The sequence below is a fragment of the Condylostylus longicornis genome, unplaced genomic scaffold (genome assembly GCF_029603195.1).
Source record: "Condylostylus longicornis isolate FDR11 unplaced genomic scaffold, ASM2960319v2 ptg000013l, whole genome shotgun sequence".
Lineage (NCBI taxonomy): Eukaryota > Metazoa > Arthropoda > Insecta > Diptera > Dolichopodidae > Condylostylus > Condylostylus longicornis.
Genome location: NW_026577982.1, coordinates 3734064 through 3755005, shown reverse-complemented (window position 1 = coordinate 3755005; position 20942 = coordinate 3734064). Strand labels below are relative to the sequence as shown.

At 21.5% G+C, this 20942-nt stretch overlaps 1 protein-coding gene across 1 annotated transcript in view; it reads left to right on the top strand.

The window, feature by feature from the left end:
* The first annotated feature begins 2417 nt into the window (after positions 1-2417).
* The window catches only part of LOC129605510 (GATA zinc finger domain-containing protein 14-like), a 66083-nt gene continuing 47558 nt past the window's right edge, over positions 2418-20942 (top strand). Inside the window, exon 1 of the mRNA XM_055515309.1 lies at positions 2418-3514. Coding sequence (XP_055371284.1) covers positions 2680-3514 — 835 coding nt within the window. The 5' untranslated portion in view covers positions 2418-2679. The remainder of the gene's footprint in view (positions 3515-20942) is intronic.

The following is a 20942-nucleotide window of genomic DNA, read 5'->3' as shown; positions in this document are numbered from 1 at the left end:
TAAGAAAAATTAAAGAAAACAAAAATTATAGCTTTTTTCACCTTCTCTGTTATGTTATTTCAGTTTACTGTTGTTAAAGCAATGACGAACAGGAAAAATAGCAAAATAAAAACAAAAATAAAGTTAAAAAAGTTCAGTTATCGTGTTTTTATACAAAAATATTAATGTTTGTGTATGTGTAAGTACACAAGATCAAAGTTAATAATAAAACAAAATTTACCTGGTAAGGAGGCAGGTATATAAATTTTAACGTTGTTCTTTTTATATATTTTTTTTTCTGTTTGTTATTCTCATGTTCTTTCTGTTCTTATTTTTCTGTTTTAAGAATATACGGTTCTCGACGTAATATATGTACTGTTCGGAATTCTATTTTATTTTTATTTCTTGTGTTAGGTTTTTTTTTTTTGCTTTTTATACGAGAAATATTAAAATTATGTTAGTAGTAGTACCTACATAGGTATAAAGTATAAAAATGTTATTTTTTTTTAACTTAGTATAAAAAAATATTTTTATATTATACATAAATATGATGACTACCGTTTGTTTTTGTATTTGTTGTGTTACTATTGCTATAGTACTGCTATTAATATTTCGTTTTTGTTGTTGTTACTGTTGTAACAGTATTAGTTATTGATATTATATTGTATATTTAACTTATCTCTAGTTTTTAGTAATTTTATTATAACATAGTTAATATTGGTGAGTAAAGACTGTGTATAAAAAAATAATAAAGGTATATATAAAAAAAAATAAAACGAAAACTTAAAAAAAATTAAACGGTATGATAGCGCAAAAGCGTAATAATAAAAAAAAATAAATTCTCATTTTTTAATATTATTTCTGTTGTTTCGATCTACAGTTGTATCATCGATGTCGTTGTAGTACAGTTTTATTGTATATAGAGACTGCTTTTTCTATATATCTGTTTTTTTTTTTTTTGTTAACATGATCAGCATTTAAACAGCTATAAAGCCGAGATCGATTTTTTTTTTTTGCTATTTTGTATATATTACACTTTTATATTGTATATATTTATATATATATTTTTGAAAATAATGTGTTGAAAAATTCTTAAAACTCTTCAGTATAGTAAGAGGCAATCCATCGTTGAGGATACACGCGCATTCAATATTATTACGGATTATTTGTTGAAAAAACAAAAAAAAACTATTTTAATTATATTAAGAAGAAAAACACAAAAAAATAATAAGAAAATAAAAAAATTAAACTGAATTTATTTCATATACCTACATATTTATATATATATAAAAAATATTACGGTTCGTTAGCGGGTTTTTGGAATAAATTTTCAAATAAAATATTTTAATATACTCGTATATATATAAATATAATATTAAAAAAATATTTATTATTTATATTTAAAAATAATATTTGTAAAATTAAATTGTGTGTTTATTTTTTTTTCTCTTATATTCTAATATTTTAAATAATTCTCATTTATTTGTGATTCTATATAAATGTGGCCTTTGATATTATTATACACATGTACAAAATACTTAAAAATAAGAGTTTTATAAATTTCAAAGTATTGAAATAATTGGAAAAAAATTCTAAAATTTCTGAGATTCTATATTCAATCAAATAAAATATTGAGTAAAATTTTCATAGATAAAAAATTATCAAAAGAATATTGGAAGGAAAAAAAAATTTTTTTTGAAAAATTATTTTTAGAATTTTAAGAATTGTGAAAAAATAAGAAAAGCAAAAATATAATTTTTTATTTTCATTTGTAAAAATGGAAAAAGTGTTAAATTTTAAAAGAATTTTTAAAAAATATTTCATGAAATTCGAAGAAATTCTGAAATAGTAAAGAAAAATATTTTTATAAAGTGTGAGAAAAAAAATTGAATAAAAGAAAAAAATTAACAATAACAATTAATTACAAATAACGGAAAAACAAAATTAATTAGAATTTCAAAAAGGATTATAATATTAAAATAAAAAATAATTTTTTAAAATGATTTCTGAAAAATATATGAAACTTGGGATAATTAACAATAAATGAATGAAAAAGTGAAAAATATAAATAAGAAAATTTTGTGTTTTAAATTGAAATTATTTATTTTAATTAGATTTCACATATTTTACAACAAAGGATTACAATTTATAAACTTAATTATAATTTTGCAAAATATAATTTTTAATTCTCGAAAAATACAAGGTAGCATAAAATTTAATTATAATTCCAAATTAAATAGTGAAGTACAATTAATTCAAATGAAAATATTCAAATAAATTAAGTGTTCAAACAAATCAAATGCAATTAAAAAATTTAAATAATCATAAAGTGAAATATTAAAATTAAAATAGAAAATTAAAAAAAAAATTATTAAAATAAAAAACTCTCTCATATCAACGAAAGACCGAACATACAAATATAAATAAAAAATTTAAGAATGAGGAAAGCAATTCATATAAAAACTGGAAATATTACACCAATTATTTAAAGGATTATTTAAAAAAAAAAATTAAAAAATCTCGATCAAAAATTTTACTACTGAAACAAATTCACTTTAATTCGGACAAAACTAATAAAAGAATTTTAATAAAATATTTTCGAAAATCTTTTCTTTGATTTTGACCATATGACAATCAATATTCTATACATTTTATGATTTTACAAAAAAAAAAAAAAGAGAAAAACAAAATTAATTCAAAATGCCGAAAATATTTTTAATTAAAAATCGTTTACATCAACAACAATTACGTTTATTAGAACAACAAAATAATTTATTAAATAAAGATTCAGATGCAAATCGTTTAGTACCACCATTAAGTCCAACACATGATCATCATAATATTGATGAAGATGATTTACATAATGATCGACATCATTCAAATCGTCATCATAATAATAATAATAATAATCGTTCACCATCACATCATTTTCAAAATAATAGCAATAATAATTATCAAAGACATCAAGAACAACAACAACAACAACAACAACAGCAAGAAAATAATCATTTAAATTTAGATTTAACATCAAATCGTTATAATACAGATCATCATCATCATCATCAACATCATCATCGTTATATTAATGATCATTATAATGATAATATTGATAAAAATCCATTTAATCAACAACATTTTAATGATAATAATAGTAATAATAAAGATTTATTACAACAAGAAAAACAATATTTACAACAAAATGAAGAACAATTGTTACAAAAACAGCAACAACAGCAACAACAACAACAGGAGAGAGATAATAAAGAACATCAAATACAGCAACAAAAACAACAGCATGATCAACATCATCAACAACATCATAATGAACAAAAACATGATAAAATTGAATTAAATCATAATGATATTGATGATAATTTAGAAAAATTTGAAAATTTAAATACAAATGATAATAATGATAATGAAAAACATCATGATAATAATATTGTACATGATGATGATTGTGAAGATGATCAACCATTATCATTGGTATCAAAAAATAAAAGGAATTCTGATGAAAAGGATTTCGATGATAAAGGTAAGTTGAACGTTAAGCAATGATTAATAAATTTTTATTAATTTTATTTTATAAAAATATAATGTTAAAATATCTCACTCTTTGGAATTACTGAGAGTTCTCTCCAGTTTTTAAAAGAAATTTCATCAGCAACTGATCAGTTTAATCACAATAATTTAACCAAATTTCCATCAAATTTCATAATTTATTTATAAGGTGAGAAATTTGTTCTAATAATAAATTCCAGAGGATTTAATTATAAATTAAAACTCGTGGAGTAAAATGAAAAATTTAATTTTATATGATCCTTACTTGCTCTATTATTTTACTGTAATTTCTTTCTGCTGATTGATTTTAATTAATTAAAAATTGTAATATTGAAAATTGCGAAAATTTATTTCTAGACCTACAATGCGTTTTTTTAATATCACCAAACAACTGCTTAAAAATATTGCTTCAATATTGGCCTCAGTCACTTTAATTTTTAATGATTTTTAAAGTAAATCTCAAAATTTCAATTTACTCCCTTTTTAGATTTTCTCACTTAGATGGCATATAATAATTACAACGATTGAAATTCTACTTAACTTTATTTTTTTGAAATATCCTGAAAAATTCATTAATTTTTAATTGAAACCTGATTTACAAATAAAAACAAAACTGTTGTTCTAAAGAGATTGGAATGACTTTCTAATAGAAAATTTATTTTCTAAGAATTCGAAAATTTATAAGATCGTAATAATTTTCAAATGTTTTCGGAAACAAAAAAAAAATGTGTGAATTTAGAAATTTTTTCATATATTTTTTTTATTTAAATTCCATTCCATTCCAAAAACGATTTGTTATACAAAATTTTTGTTGAAATATTCATTTATAACATTATGTAGTATAAGGACCCAAAATATATTTATGACTAGAAATTTCACACTTCCTTCAATGAAACTAATTTACATATTTAAAAAATATTGATTTCACTTTGTCGCCAGTCAAAACAAATTATAAGATTTTCGAATACAAAATATTTTAGAGGATCAAATACTTTAGAACATAATGAGTGTGAAAATAGAAAACAAAATATGAAAATATTTTAGGAATTGTTTTTTTTTTTTGAAATTTAAAACAACTTGATACCAAAAAATTTGCTTCATTTTTGCATAATTAAAATTTAAAGGAATCAATAGACTACAAGTTGACCTTTAAATATTTTAAATTTAAAAGAGTATGTATAGACTCCCTTGTCTCGTTTTTTGTACATAGACTTGCTTGTCTTTAACATAACTACTGATTTGGAAATTTATGCATAAATTTGTATAAGTCAAAAAAATACAACTGATATGTAAAAAATACAACTGATTCGTCGAAATAATTTTTTAAGAAATTTTAAATATTTTATAGAATAAAGTAGAAAAATCAGAATTCTACCTATTCACGGCAATTTTAGCATATTAAAAAGGTGAACGGAGATTTTTTAGACCCGTTAATCACAAAATGCCGAGACATTTTATATATACCGGTTACTCAATACAATATTTTTAACCTTAATATTACACTCTTCATTCTTTTTGAAAAAAAAAAAAAATTAATCATAATTTTATTTTAAATCCTTGCGAATTTTACAAAATTATAAAAAATAAACTAGAAAGAAAAACTTGATATTTTTTTTATTAAATTTTTTACAATTGTCTGCGCATATATCCTTAAGGATAAAATTTTGTTTAAATCCGGATTTTTTTTCGAAATCCTCGATTTTTTTTTTATTTAATTGAAAATAATTATTTTTTTTTCTATAGTCATGCTCATGTCCTTTTTCATATATTTTTGTATTATTTTGCAAATATCTTATTTTGTCGTCTTCAAATCCTTGATATTTGACCTTCTTTTATTACCAGACATAGCGCAAAAAATTTTTAAGACTATTTTTCTTGTTTCTCATAACAACAAGACAAAAAAAAATAATAATAATAAAAATTTTATCCTTCTGAAATACTTGTTTATTTCTTTTTGTTAAAAATGTCCTTATTGTTCCTAATAGTTTCTCAGTTTTTCAGTTTATTTTTTTTTAATTTTTGTAAATTTCGAATTGAACACGGTTTTCTGTTTTTTTTTAATGTTAATTTTAATGTTATTGACGAACAGGTTTCAATTTATAATAAAAAAAATTTTTTTATTTTTGCAATAAATAATTTTTCTTTTACTTGTTTTTCTACTCTCCTCCCGTTTTTTTCTCAAGGATAAAGATTTGCTGTTATTTATATACGGTTTTTATTTAATAATTTTAATTTTTATAAGACGTTAACTTTGATTTGAAAATTTTCCTTCGCATTAATGATTATCCTGTTTTCATGGGAAATTAATTATTATTATTCACTTATTACACATATGCATACACGTCATGAACAATAATTTATTACATGATGTACGTTTAGTTGAAAGATAGAAAAATATAGGAAAAAAAATAAAGGATTCTACGAGCATATGTGTAGTTCAAATTTATATAAAAGAAAATTAAAATATAACTGGATTAGCTTTTGAATTGTAATTGAGAAAAGGATATAAGATCATTTAGATGAAGAAGACGGTGATGAAATGAAATCTTAAATATAATTTTATTTTATATAGCGATCTTTACTGTTAATTACATTTTTCTCGGTAATTCAATGATGATTTTGTCATTTTATACACATTCAAAATATACAAAATAATTCGATTATTTTAAAATTTTAACAGCTCCAAGGAAAAATACGTTTAGTTAAATAATTGTTATAGGTGCATTTAATAACGTTGAAAAAATGTTTAACTGTTCTGTGCAGATTTTTCTGCCTTTAAGCCAAAAATTTACTTATTGTAACGAAATTATTAGCTGTCTTAAGAGTTAATATCTACCCTAATTTTACGAGTACTTTGTTATGTTTTTGATGAAAAAATTAGAATATCTTATAAAATATTCCATAAAATCTTTTGAAAATGCTGTGAAAATTAATTAATTGTGAGTTATTGCTATTTTTACTACAATTGAGTAATGAATTGTTATTTTTTTTGTAAAAAACATCAAAATACTTGAATACTAATTATAAATTGCCTATTAAAATCTGTATTAATTGAATCTTCGAATATAGCCTTAATCTGTAGCGTTCCAAATTTATGCACTAGAATTTCTAAGAAAACTTCGTTCAATTAAGCAATCACTCTCATATAAAATCTAAATTTTGGATATCATTTACAAAATCTAAGAAAAAATTGCAGATTTCAATTTCTAAGAAAATTGTTATATTTAAATAGAAAAATAATTTGTGAACTTATTCTAATAATCTATTGCATAAATAATTTTTTAAAACAAAACACATACACATATAAAATAATGGTAAACTCTATACAAGTATATGCAATTATATTTGAAATTATTAAAGTAATTTCCAATTATTTTATTTTTATTTAATTTTTCTATTCAAATGTCATAATGATGAAAAATATGAACATATTTTTAAATTGCGAACAGAATATTAAAATGTCAAAATTTATAATATTTCCTCTCATATTAAAAATAATATATGAATCACATAATATGTTAGTGAATGAATAATATATAATGCACATATATACGTGCAAACATATTATATATTACTCGTATGTACACTGTACCTCTGTTTAACAATTTTAATATTTTTACTTTTCTAGATTTACATACATGAAATATAAATGGTTCTGCAAGGCAATTTAACATTCAAACTCTTTTAATACTGTTGTAAAAATTTTTCTTCGGAAAATTAACTTTGAACATTTTTTTTTTTAATTAGCGTAATTTATTTGGAAAACTTGTGACTTAAATTAGTATTGCTTTTAATTATTCTTATTTTAAATTCAATTAATATGTCTTAAGAATTTTTTGTTAAAACGCCATCTATGAAAGAATTTTTTTCATTTTACAAGACGGTATTATTTTTAATGTATTATTTTTGAAAATAAAATATAGAACTTTATAGAAATTTTATATCGGTATTATAGAAATAGAATAACCAACATATAGAATTTAAATTTAGTGTGTTGCAAGATGCAATTAATTTTAGAAGTTTTAAATTACATTTTTGGTATTAAAATTTAATTTAAATTAATGAAGATTTGCAAAATTTTAAATTATTTAATTATTAGTATAAAAATACATAAAATAAAATGGAAAAATTTAACACTCCTGTAATAAAATGCCCGTAATTTATTTTCAACTTTAAATCATTAAAAAAAAATTTATTACACTTCATAAATTTTATACAGAATAAAATTTTGAATCCCAATAACTATTAAGATCTTCTATGACTGTATAGTTTATTATGTAGGAGTTTATAATTTAAACAGTAAAATTCTGGATTCTCTTACAAGCATACTTATGAAAAATCTGTCTGAGCATACATGTTTACAAAAAACTGACCTTATGGCTGAGGGGGATGCCCATAATATAAGATTTTTGGTATTTTTATATATAATATCATATTTACGATAAGCTTCCCATTCTAATTTATATATAGCTCATAATATCTCAAATTTTGTACATTTACGCTACTTTTCAGGTCTGTTACCGCGAAAGAATCATTAAATTCTAGTATAAAAAAATAATTTCAATGATTTTCTTTAAATTTATTTAATTCGAATCCAAAATTTTCTTATTTCTAATGTAGAAATTGTTTTTGTTCCACATAGTGCAGTCGATTTTAAAAATTTTATCGTTAATAGTAATTTGAAATAAAATTGAAATTTCTGTATTAAACGCCTTTGATATTTGAACATTTAACAATATTGTTACGTATAATAAGAAAAGATACGTTTCCTTATTATAATACTTAAAACGGCAACTTCTTGAATATTAAATCGACAAATTATATATTATTTTTTTGCAAGTATAATTGTTCTGTACTATATGTGATTGGTTCTGTATTAGGTGATAATACTATAAAATATTGTTAGATGAATAATTTTTCCTCATTTATTTTATTAATTTGTCTCTTTATTATTATTACATCTAAATTTATGTTATAAAAAATAAAAATCGCAAATTTATTCATGTTTGGAATGCAACTAATTAAAATTTATTAGTAAAATTTTCCATACATACACAAAACATATTCAAAATAATAAAATAAATTTTAAATATTATTTTTTTTAAAATTATGAATTTTTGTAAGAGAATCGGCAAGAAACTGCCAACATTATTTTAATAAATAAAAATTAGATAAAAAACATATTAATGTTAATTTATAAATTTTTCAAATCCTCAAATTTATATTGGGTCTTAAATAAGTCTAAAAGAACAAAATTTTCATATTTCGTAAAGACAATTTTGTTTTTTTTTGTTAATAAAACGCCTCTGATTAAGAATGAATTTTTTGCTTATATAATTACTTATATACAGTATAGTATTAAGAAATCCTCACACGAAATTCTCGAGAAAAAAAATACACAAAAATCAACAAATCTTATACTCGAAAGGGCGACTATATACATTTTCTCATATAAATTAACAAAAAATTCTTAAAAGAACATTTTTAATACCAAATTTTAAAATTCCTATGCAAGCGAAAATGTTCTTTCTGATTTTTTTTTCTTTTGATTTATTTATGTGATCATTGTAAGGGAAATAAAAGATAAATAGCAAAATAAACACACAACATTCAGTAACAGCAAAAGGAAACAATAAGAATATTAAAAATAAGAAAAGAATTTGGATTTTATAATAACAATATTGATGACGAATTATAAAATTTCCTTACCACTATTTTAGTGGTCTTTATTAACCTTTATTAAGCCAATGATAATTTTCTAATATAAAACCAAGATGACATTTGACGTATTGTTTTTAAAAGTTTTAATCGAATTGCTTACTTGAAAACGAATTTTGTAAAATAAATGTGCGTGATTGGCAAAAAATCCGGGAATCCTATATTTTCAGTAAAATCCTATAAATTGGCAGTAAAATCGAGTATAAATAACAAAATCTAACTTGAAAATTTTCTTTTGGAAAGAAAAAATTAAAGAAATATTATGATTATTTAAAAAAAACTGCCTCACTTGAAAAATGCAATTTGCAATACATTGGGTAAATATTTGGTTCATTGGGTTATATATTGGTTCAAATTCATACATTGGGTTATACATTGGTTCAAAAGTTTGTCGTAGATTTTTAAACCATAAATAATACGCACATCATTAAGAACACCAAAAATATTTTATTCAACTAGATGGCATTGTAATTCGAATATACTTGGTATATCTATTTTAGAACAAACGAATGGAAATTGTTATATTTAAAAATTAAGGTTCTCGTACGGCGATCACAACGGAATACAATAAAAGCTTGTTACTATCACACAATATATTCGAACAATTTTTGGAAAATTTCAAAAACTAGAGCAAAACTTTTCATAAAAATGCAAAAAATATTTTACAAAATTCTCATCTCAATCCCTTTTAAAATCATTTGGTACAATAAGGGTTAAAATTACATAAAAAAGATTGAAATCTTTTCATATTTTTTTTTTCTCCCTTCAATTTTCTATTTCTTATCATTTTCTTTCTTTCTTTCTTATTCTTATTTTTTTTTTTTTGAGTATAAAGCCTCATAATTCAATATCAAAAAAATTTTTTAAAGCTTCTTTTAATCTGAACTTAATGGACTTTTTTTTTCATCTCTTTTTCTTTGCGTCTTTTTTTTCCTTCATCATTTTTCATTCTTTTCGTATACATACTCTGTGATTCTGACTCTGACTAACTACATATACACAATATTTACTGAATTATATTCAATTTTTACATATTGTATAGATATACAAAATGTAGAAAAATATAAAAGAAATTCTAAAATATTTTTGCTTCCTCAGTTTTAAAATTTTTTTTCCCCCTTATGTGATGCCGCACTGCCGCAATTTGATATAAACCTCAGCAGAAAATCAACATACAAACAGAATCAGAAAAGTACAGCAAAAATCTAAGAGAGAAAAAAAAGAAAAATAGAAAAGAATAAAAAAGAAATAGATTTACCTACCTATATATATATTCTATACATATGTATATTGTGGATTTGTATGTATATAATTATGGGTTAAAGTGTTGAGTTAATGATGAAGATAGAAAAAGATAGAAAGAAAATTTATTGCTAAAAAAACTTGAAAGAAACAGCAAAATAACAAAAAACAAGACAATTTCAAGAAAATTTATTAGTTGTTGATAAATAAATAAATAAATAATAATAATGAAGATGAAGAAGAAGAATATAAGAAAAAAAAAATTAAATAATAATGATAATAAAAAAAGGAAATAAAGAAATTATGTAAAAAAAAAATAATACGAAAAACAAGATATAAATAACGTAATTTATGTTTCATTGAACCCTAGTTAGTGGTTTTCCTCTTCTTTTTGCTTCCCTACTTCTTCTACATTTCTTTTACTTTTTTATAAATAAATTCTCGAGTCGAAAGAACCATCAGAGAGGCAAAAATAATTCCATATCTTTTTTTTCCATTTTTAAATATTTTTTTAAAAAAAAATTATTTTTAATATTATAAAATTTCCAAGAAATATTTTAAAAAATTTCTTATTTTCTTTAAAATATGGAAAATTTTAATAAATTTTTATTAATATTTGAAAATGGAAAGAAAATAATTTTAATTTAAATTTTATGATTTTATTCCCATGAAAATCATTTCTTCTTTTTTGCGCTTAAAGTTGGTCACTTAACATGATTCTTCAGTTTTCAAGTAATTAAGAACATTCTTTAAGTAATTACTAAATTTATTTGTCATTATTACAAAATAATTTCTAAATCAGATTCTTATAGAAAAATCTATAATTTTTAATTTGTTTGTCAAGGATTATAACCATTCACAATAAATTTTGTTTCTCATGAAAATTCATAAAAAATATTCTTAATTTAAAAATGTTAAGAAATTCTTAAAAAAAATGTTAACTTATTAGGAAATTAATTTCTAGTATATAATGTAGAAAATATTTCGATTTTATAAAAATTTTTGGTCCACTATTTTCTTAGAACAAGATTTTTATACAGAATATTGGTACAATATTGGTAAATAAAAATAAGTTTCTCCTTTAAGTCTTTTATATTGTTTCAAAACTAAAATTAATTATTGGTACATATGCGGTTCAAAATTGCCACATTACTGGGGTAACAAACTGCAATTGCACCGCGTGGTGTTATACATTTGTGGTTATAAAAATGTAATTGACATCGCGTACCGCGTCTATTTAAGTTGACCAGTATAATATGATCATTTTTTCTGTGATCGTATATTTTTCTACTCAGTTAATAAAAATAAAGTGAAATTCTTAAGATTTCTTTCTTTTTTTTTACAAAAATTTGAAAGACTTATTTTAGCATCTTTTGGAATTTTCATTTCAAATTCATAATTATGAATTCTACATTCATATTTCAGTGAAAACATGAGACAACTTCAAGTAAAATATTATTCATATTTCACTGAGACGTGTCGTGTGGTATCACAAGACCATTTCCCTTTTAATTTAAAAGTTTGAATAGAACCGTTACCGAACATTTACCTAGCGATTGAACAACGCTCTTGTACTCTCTTCCTTTTCTTTCAAAAAATTAATGCTTTTCATTCAAGTGCAATTTCCTAAGATGAGCTCAGGAGAGGCATTATCTATTGAAAATCTTCACTATATCAATCTAAAATTTGAAAAAGATAAAAATTATACTAGATCCAATTATAGAAAATCTTCTTGTTTGAAAAATTCTAATTTTGGATATTTAATTTGAGCTCTGTACAAAATTAAAAAAAAACAAAACTCTGTCAAATTTTTGCAAAATTTTTTAATCTCATAAACATGAACTTTAATGTCAAGGATTACTAATTATGACTAAGTCATACGACACTCCTACTTTCAATAAAATTATCTGTATGATCTAAGAACTCAGCTATAAAAACCAAATATAACATTATAATTTTAATTATTCAAATTAAATTGGAAACAAAAAGAAATTTTTATATCAAATTTCGAATATTGATTACTGATTTTGCAAAATTAATCATCTAAAACATTTCTTTATAATTTCCAAAAAAAAACAAATTTAAATTGAAATCACCTTTAAAATAAGTTCAACTTGACGTCATTTCAAATGCTCTCACAATATTTTAAATTTTATATTTTAATTAAATAAAAATGATTTCATAATATTTTTCTACATTTATATTAATATTTCTTTTATTTTTGTGAAATAAATTTAATTCTTATTATGTATTTTATTTTTTTATTGTTTTTAATTAAACTGTTTAATTCCAAATATATCGCCCCCATTAAATATTTTTCAGTTATTGTATTTTTTTTTCTTCGTTCTTTTATAAATTTCAGAAAAATGACAAATTGATTTATTTTTTCTTTTAATTAGATTTTATTATGTTTGTATGTATGTCTATTGTTTGAAAAATTTATATATAATTAAAATTATGAAATAGAATTTAAAATAATTAACGCGTGGCGCTTATTTTATCACAAAACAGTTAAAATAATAACTTTTAAATTTGAAGTATCAAAAATATGAGATTCATTTTCATATTATTAAAAATATTAAAGCCATCTATCGGAAAAAGCCGTTTAATTTCATCTCTCAATTATATTTTTACTTTAAATCATGTTTGGCATACTCATGAGAGTAAAAATGAGTTTCATGCCAGTATGATTAAGAAAGATTTTTCAACTCAGTTTTAAATGAGTTCTAAATTACAAACTGGCTAGATAAAACCAAGAATATAACACAAAAGTAATTTCGCTTATTTACTACCATTGACGGGTTTAGTATTTATTTTTTCTGGTATAGATGGCTCTTTGATATTTGCATATGGGGATTGCAAAACGATATATTTTAATTTTTAAATTAGCATTTAATATTATTTAAACAAAATTTGCGTATAGCAGGAGAGCACGTTTTTAACATATTACTGTCACCTATTCCCAACTACTCTCACTGTCTCTCTTCACTTAAAGGGAACACAAAACAGATTTATTTATTTCAGTATGTATGAAAAGATATTAATTAATTTTAATTAATAATCTAATTTATAACAAATATATTTTATTTCAATGAAATTAAACTTCAATAATAATAACAATAATATAAAAATTCAATAAAAAGGTTAATAATATTCTCCTCGACATTAACCTATGATATTTCTATATAATTGATTGATTAAGGCTATATATACGGACCACATTTTACTTTTATTTATTCAATTTGTGATGGTTATTTGAATTTTATTTCTTCTCTGTTGTACTTTATTTAATACAAAAAAAAAAAAAGGTTATCAAATAAATTAGTATTAATAACACTCAATTTTTTATAAATTAATTTATATGGATTTTTTTTTTCTTTCTTTCTTCTCTTATTTTTTATTTGTTTTATTATACGTGCATAAATGCTGTGCTGCCATTAATTTAAAATAACAATTTCAATAATATATTAAAAAATCAGTTATAATGCAAATTAAAATCCCTGAGAAAAAACAAATAGAAAAACCAGATACAAAGTGCATCTTTTCAAATTTCATAAAAAAAAAAATTTCATGAATTTTGAAATTTATGAGCCAAATTAAAATCATAAAACAACCAAAACAAAAATTTTCTGAATTCTCCACTCGTGGTCAAAGAATGTTGCCATCTTTTCTGTGAAATTTTTTCTATCGTCACTATGCAGTTTTTTTTTGTCTCTCTGTGTGTTTTTCATTGCTTTTTTATTTGATTCAATGGCAAAACGATAAATAATGTAAAAAAAAAAAATATTAATTTAAAAAATTAATTTGTAATATAAAAGAAAAAACAAAATCTAAACAAATCAGCCAAAGTCACCACCTAAAAAAATTGTTAAAATTTTCATGATGATTATTTCAAGATAAAAGAGAGGAAAAATGATTATTAAATGTAATCAAAAACAAAAAAAAAAAGCAAACTTGGACAGATCATTTGGTTTTTGTTTTTCATTTAGAATCGAAATATCGATAACATCAATAATCGAAAACAAAAAACCAAATAAGTATAAAGGTAATAATAAATCGGTTGTTATAATGTCATTGTCATGAGGAAGTGATTTCCATAATTAGTTTATGAATCTTAGATTTTTTAGTAGATCTTTGAAAATTCAAAGAAAAAAAAAATTGATGAAAAACAAATTAAAAATTAAAATTTAGTTTTTTTTTCGAATTTTATGAAAAGCACAATAATTGTTTTATTGCTTATAATAAAAATTTTATAATTAAATTGGAATTAAATTAAAAATATTGGCACGTGCGTGTATCAAGATATTTTTCTCATTTTGAATGTATTTCTTGTCTAGTAGTACCAGCGAATTTCAAATTTTAATTGGATTTTTAATAATTAAAATATTCTTATTAAATTATAAACAAAAAATATTTTAATTCCCTTTGTTTCAATCATATTTCAAACCTATATATGCCTTTACCCTTTCAAATAAAAGCATATGCATTGAAAATAATTTATAATTTTCAATTAAAAATCAATTTTAATGTATTCAATTAATTTTAATGTTAAAATTTTAAGTAATTTTTACAAAAATACTTAAAAAATTAAATATTTTGTTGAACCAACCATTGAGTATAACCATATAGTCGTCTATTATTTGTAATACGAGCAACATTTAGAAAATTTTGTTTTAAGTTACGAATATTGGCTTAAAATTCATAACCATTAAAATCAAATAATTCAGATAATATTAAAAATTTTCTTAAACAACAAGAAACAGATATCCTACTTAAACCCTTTTTATCTTATTTCATTTTTCTTCCTCCTAAACACTTTGCAATATCCTTTTGATTTGAAAAGAAAGGAAATTGATTGAATACTAGTTTTTAAATATATTTCTTTTCCCAACTTTCATTACATTGTAGTCTTGAAAATCTATATATATATATATGTATATTAATCTATATATATATATGTATAATTTACCATTAATATTTTTCGATTCGGAGCCTTTAAAATAGAATCGGAAATCACAATTTATTATTAATAAAGTTCTCATCTCCTATATAATAATATTCTGCTACTATTCAATAATTTTTTTGAAAATTGGATAGAAAATATCCTTTCACTTTTCAACCTTCAAATTTTTTATTTTTTTTTCCATAATCCTTTTCAATCTTTTTGAATATATTTCTTTATATTTTGAAATTTTTTTTTTTATTTTTTTATTATAGAAATTCCACACCATATATCCGTTCCAATTATTGTGTTGATCTTGAACTTCAATTTCATAATTTTCAATGGATTACACAATTTAAAAAAAAATAATTTTTTTTTGCTCCTTTTTTTATTTTTAAATAATCATTCAGACTACCGTTTAATAAAATGTAATAAAACAACAAAATAAAGGACATTGAAATGAAAGTGAATTGAAAGGAAAGAAAAACTGAATTTAATAAAAATAAAAATTTCGTTCATAAAATTATTAAATTAAGAGCAATAAAGGATTTTTGCTTTTCATTATTATTATTTTTTTAAAAAATTGTACAAGTTCATAATAATTTTTTTTTGTTGGTTTATTTACCTAAAACCTTTTGATTATTCAAGGCCAAGGTAATCCAATTCTTAAAGAAAAGATTCTTCATTTTCATTAAAAATTTTTAAAGATTTAAAAAATCAAAGCAAAAACAAAAATTCTAGTATTTCTGAAGATATCAAAGAACAATAAAGTAAAGTCCTTAAATTGAATGAACTGTTAAATACAATTAAAAAAAAAAAAAGAATAAAAATAAAGAACAAACAAACAGAAAATAATTTGAAATATGAAAGATTCAAGCGAGAAACTTGAATATCTTTTTTTTAATTTTTTTTTGTGAATTGAATGTAAATTGAGATAATTGTATAGTAAGAGGAAATTGTGATTTTATGATCCTTTTATGATTTTATTTTTTAATTTTTTCGATTAATATAATAAAGAAAAAAGGATGTTAGTATAGACATAATAAACGTAAATAATTCGTCTCGAATTACATACATACTTAAAGCAATCTGAAAAAAATTTGTTCGAATGTACTTGAAATTAAATTAATAAAAAAAAAAAATTGAAATTGAGAATTTTTGAATTACGTCTGAGTTGGAATGAATTAGTGGTTTGATATTCTGTTTATTTTCATTATAAAATTAAATTACGTAATAAAAATTTTATAATCTTTTGGAAAATAATTTTTGTAATTTATAAACATTACTTAATAATTTTATTATAATGAATTCAAAAATTAAATAATTAAGAATATCCAAAATTTTATGGGCTAAACGTAAGAATTTCACTTAAATTAATATTATGAAAAGTATACAAAATCTTGTTCCAATTTTTGTAAATTCAATAAGAATTTTATTTATTATATGCTACATAAATCCTCAAATACTCCTTCACATCGTTTAAATTTAATTTTGTAATATTAAAACCCCCCAATATTTAAAAAGTTTTAATTACCTTTTATTATAATCACCAAAATCACTAATTTCTTTAAAAGAATTTATAAAAAATCTTGATATAGCAAGCATTTTTAATGAATTTTCCAAAATTTTCCGGCGAATTTCCCATTTATTTTACGTAATACTTTAATTTTTTTCAAAAAATCAACATTATTAAAAATTTCAATATTTTCGTTCAATAAATTTATAATCAAAAATTTTATTTTATTTGTTTTAGGTTCATTGCATTTAAATTTAAACAACAAGATTTTATAAAAGAAATCTTCACTTACGCATAAAAATTCACGAGTCATCGTATACCTTAAATATGTTGTCAAGTACCTTATGCGTATAACTTAATTGAATATCTCAAAAAAAAAAAAAACAAACCCTTTCAATACAGATAAATTTAACTTAAAAATTTTCTATTCTTCCTTCAACCAGAACTAAATTTTTCCAAAAAAAAAAAAAAAATTCAAAATCAAATCATGCCTTATGATCATCATTCATCTGACGAAGCAAACTTGTATAACAAAATTTTATGAACAATTACAGTGCGAGGCCGACTATAAAGAATAACTTGAATGATCAAAGAAAACCTGTATTTTTTGAAACAATTCAATCGAACACAAATTTTAATGGGAAAGAGTAAAATTAATACAGACAATACGGACATATGAAAATAAATCGTTTCAAAAGTTACGACGATCCTCTCAAGATTTTACTCGAGAGTTTAATGAATTTCTTTTTATGGTTCATTTGGTAAATTAAATATGAAATTTTTATTCTTGATTTTTTTTTTCTGTTATATAAGAACAGAGTTTGGTTTTTTTTGATTTTTTACTTTTCTTGTTATCCAAAAAACAAAAAAAAAAAACAAGAAAAACATAATTCGATTCATTTCAGTTATTTTCAAAAACAAAAAAAAAATCAATTGATTGAGCGTTATTTTTCATTATTGAATTTAATGATGATTTTCCAAAAAAAATTTCTTTTACATCAACCTGGAGAATAAACAAAAAAAAATGTGATCTATTGCCCGATGAATAATGAAATAAATTATAAGAATAGCAGAAAATAAGCTATCGAAAACACTGTACTGTAAAAATATCCAAAAAAAAATTCATTACCATTTTTGGTTTTATCGGTTGGCAGATGAGTTGATTTGTATGTAAATAATATTCGAACCCATATATAAGGTGTTGTTAACACATAAATTCACAATTACAATAAATTTATTAGATCTCGAAGAAATTTAAATTATTTTCCGTTATTAAGCATATGATGATCAATTTTCGTTTGATCGTTTTTAATTGGATCAGTTTATTGATCCATTTACCGCAATCAATCCGCAAATCTACTATTGATTAATTGATCAACATGAATTCCCATAGCCCCATTACTTCGGCTTCAGGAAACTGTTATAATTCGAAAATGGAAATTACATGCCAAAATTTATAACCTCATGCTAAAATAGTAGCGAATTCAACATTCATTTTGTATATTAATAAACAAATTCCGGCCAGAAACACCCCTCTACTAATTATAACTTATTATATAAAGTTATTACTAGCTTTTATTAAGACTCGGGAATAAAATATTTTTTAATTTTTTTTTTTTACAATTAATCGAAATTAGACATGATATTTAGAATTAAAATTTTTTTATTAATTTCTATTTATAAAAAAAAAAATCTGTTATACACACAAAATTTAGAAAAAAAATTTTTTTTAACAATTTAAAAATGAAGAAGTTCTATAATACAAGGTTATTTAGCGAACATTTTTAGCGAACGAAGAAGACGAAGAAGAAGAAGACGACATCTATCGTAACATGATAAATGATTTTTTTTTTACAATTTCTGTTTAACGTCTTCTTTTTTTTATTTTGTATTTAATTCTGTTCCTAATTTGTTATTATAGAAGAACTTACAGTTTCTTTGAAAAACTTTAATACTTGTGTTATTCTTAAAAATTCTTAATAGATTAAATGAATGAATTTCATAAAACAGGTTGTTATTTCTGAAACATGAATAAAAATCACTTAATTTTTGGAAAAAGGAACTTTTAACATCATTTTTAAGACATGTTGTATAGAGACATTAAACAAGATGATAAATGATTTTTTTTTTTTGTGGAGAATTGAAATTAGTGTTGCTTGGAATGAAGTGCGTTAATTAGTGTTGATTTTTTTTTTTTTCCAAAATTTTTTCAGAAGCTTTTTTAAATTTCAAGTTTATTTATTTTTGTGTTTTTTATTTTTTTATGCTGTTCATGCCCTTATATATCAAATTTCTCAAGAGATAGTATTATTAAATAATATTTTTTGTTGTCTGTAATCATTTTTGAAGATGAATATATAAGCTTTTAATTAATTGATTAATAATTAGTATAAAATCATTTTAATTTGTTGAATACTATACGGGTTATAAATAGGATATGATGTTAGAATATGATCATACAGTATGATATGATCATACAAGTGTTAATCCGTTAGTGTAAAGAAATATTTCTACAAAATTTGAATGAATATTTTTAAAAATAAACAGAAAATTTCATTAATACTCTTACAAATTTTCAACAATGAGATCAAAGCAGGAAAACTTTTTGTATTGCATTTAGAAAAAAATATCAGAAGAAACATGTTTGATACTACGAATTCTCTTCAAACAAAACAGAATTGAGTAAATTTGATCAATGAATTGCAGTTATACTTTCACTATTTTGTTTATTTACATTTTTTTATTTCAGTGAAAATGTGAAGGGTAATTAATGCATGATGAGAGTTGAGAAAATTATTAAAAAAATTTTTTTATTGTTATCAATGTTGAAATCACCTTGCAATTTGTCATATTAAAAATATAATATTAAATTAAAATATTAAATTTTTCTATGTTAGGAAAATTTAGTTGTGTTTTGTATAAATTTTATATTGTTATACAAATTTTAAAGAACTAATTTGAATATACTCTAAGCAATTAATTAAAAATAGAACGAGTGTAACTGATAATTTGGGATATCTTTTTCTTTTCCAGCATTACTGACATATCCACGCATATGTAGTAATATAAATTTATTTTACAAAGAGTCATAATTATATTCTATAGTATCAATTGCTATACTATAAAAGCATCCTAGTTTAATATTAATTGGTGTGCTTACCCCCGAATCAGATATGTAATTTTCCAAATTGGTTGTAGAATCAGATTAATATTAAATGTAGTCGACTATTGTTATATTGATTAAGAAACAATTTAATCTACTCTTTAATAGCTCTCTCAATTGTCTTCAACTTTTCTATTCAAAAATCCAAATTAACACTACATAACTATTAAATTTCTTAACATTTAAGAAATTTTCTATCAAATAAAGTTCAATAAAATCAAATGATTTCTATAATTAGCTAAATTTCGTCAATTTTTATTAATTGCGATATTTGACATTCAAAAAAAATTAATTTAGGCCTATCTATTCACCCCTCTTTGTATTCAAAATAGAACGCCCATATGAAAAATTTTATGCGAATATAATTAATTTTTTTTTTCTTTTTTTTTTACTTATTTTATTTCTTTCTCCTCTATATTTCTTATAAATCAAAATTTATTTCCGTGTAGTGTAGATTAATAGCAAAATAGAAAAAAAAAATTAATAATGAAAAATAGATAGAAAAAAAAATTCAAACTGGTATTCACTTGCTGCGAATTACCATGTTAACCAGATTGACATAGAGAATAAAAAAAAAAAAAAATTAAAAAACAAAAAATAAACAAAAATCGAATGTTGAAATTTAAAATTCATTAATTTAGCCACCCCTCCCCCCCTCTGTTCTCGATTCATAAAATATTAATTTTTTTATTTTTAAATATTTTCTAATATTTAAAATATTTTGTAAAAGAAATTTTATATATAAAAAAAAAATTGTTAAAAAAAACCATCATTCATTTTCCTTAAATCTCACAAATAAACAAGAGAAACAAAAAAGGATT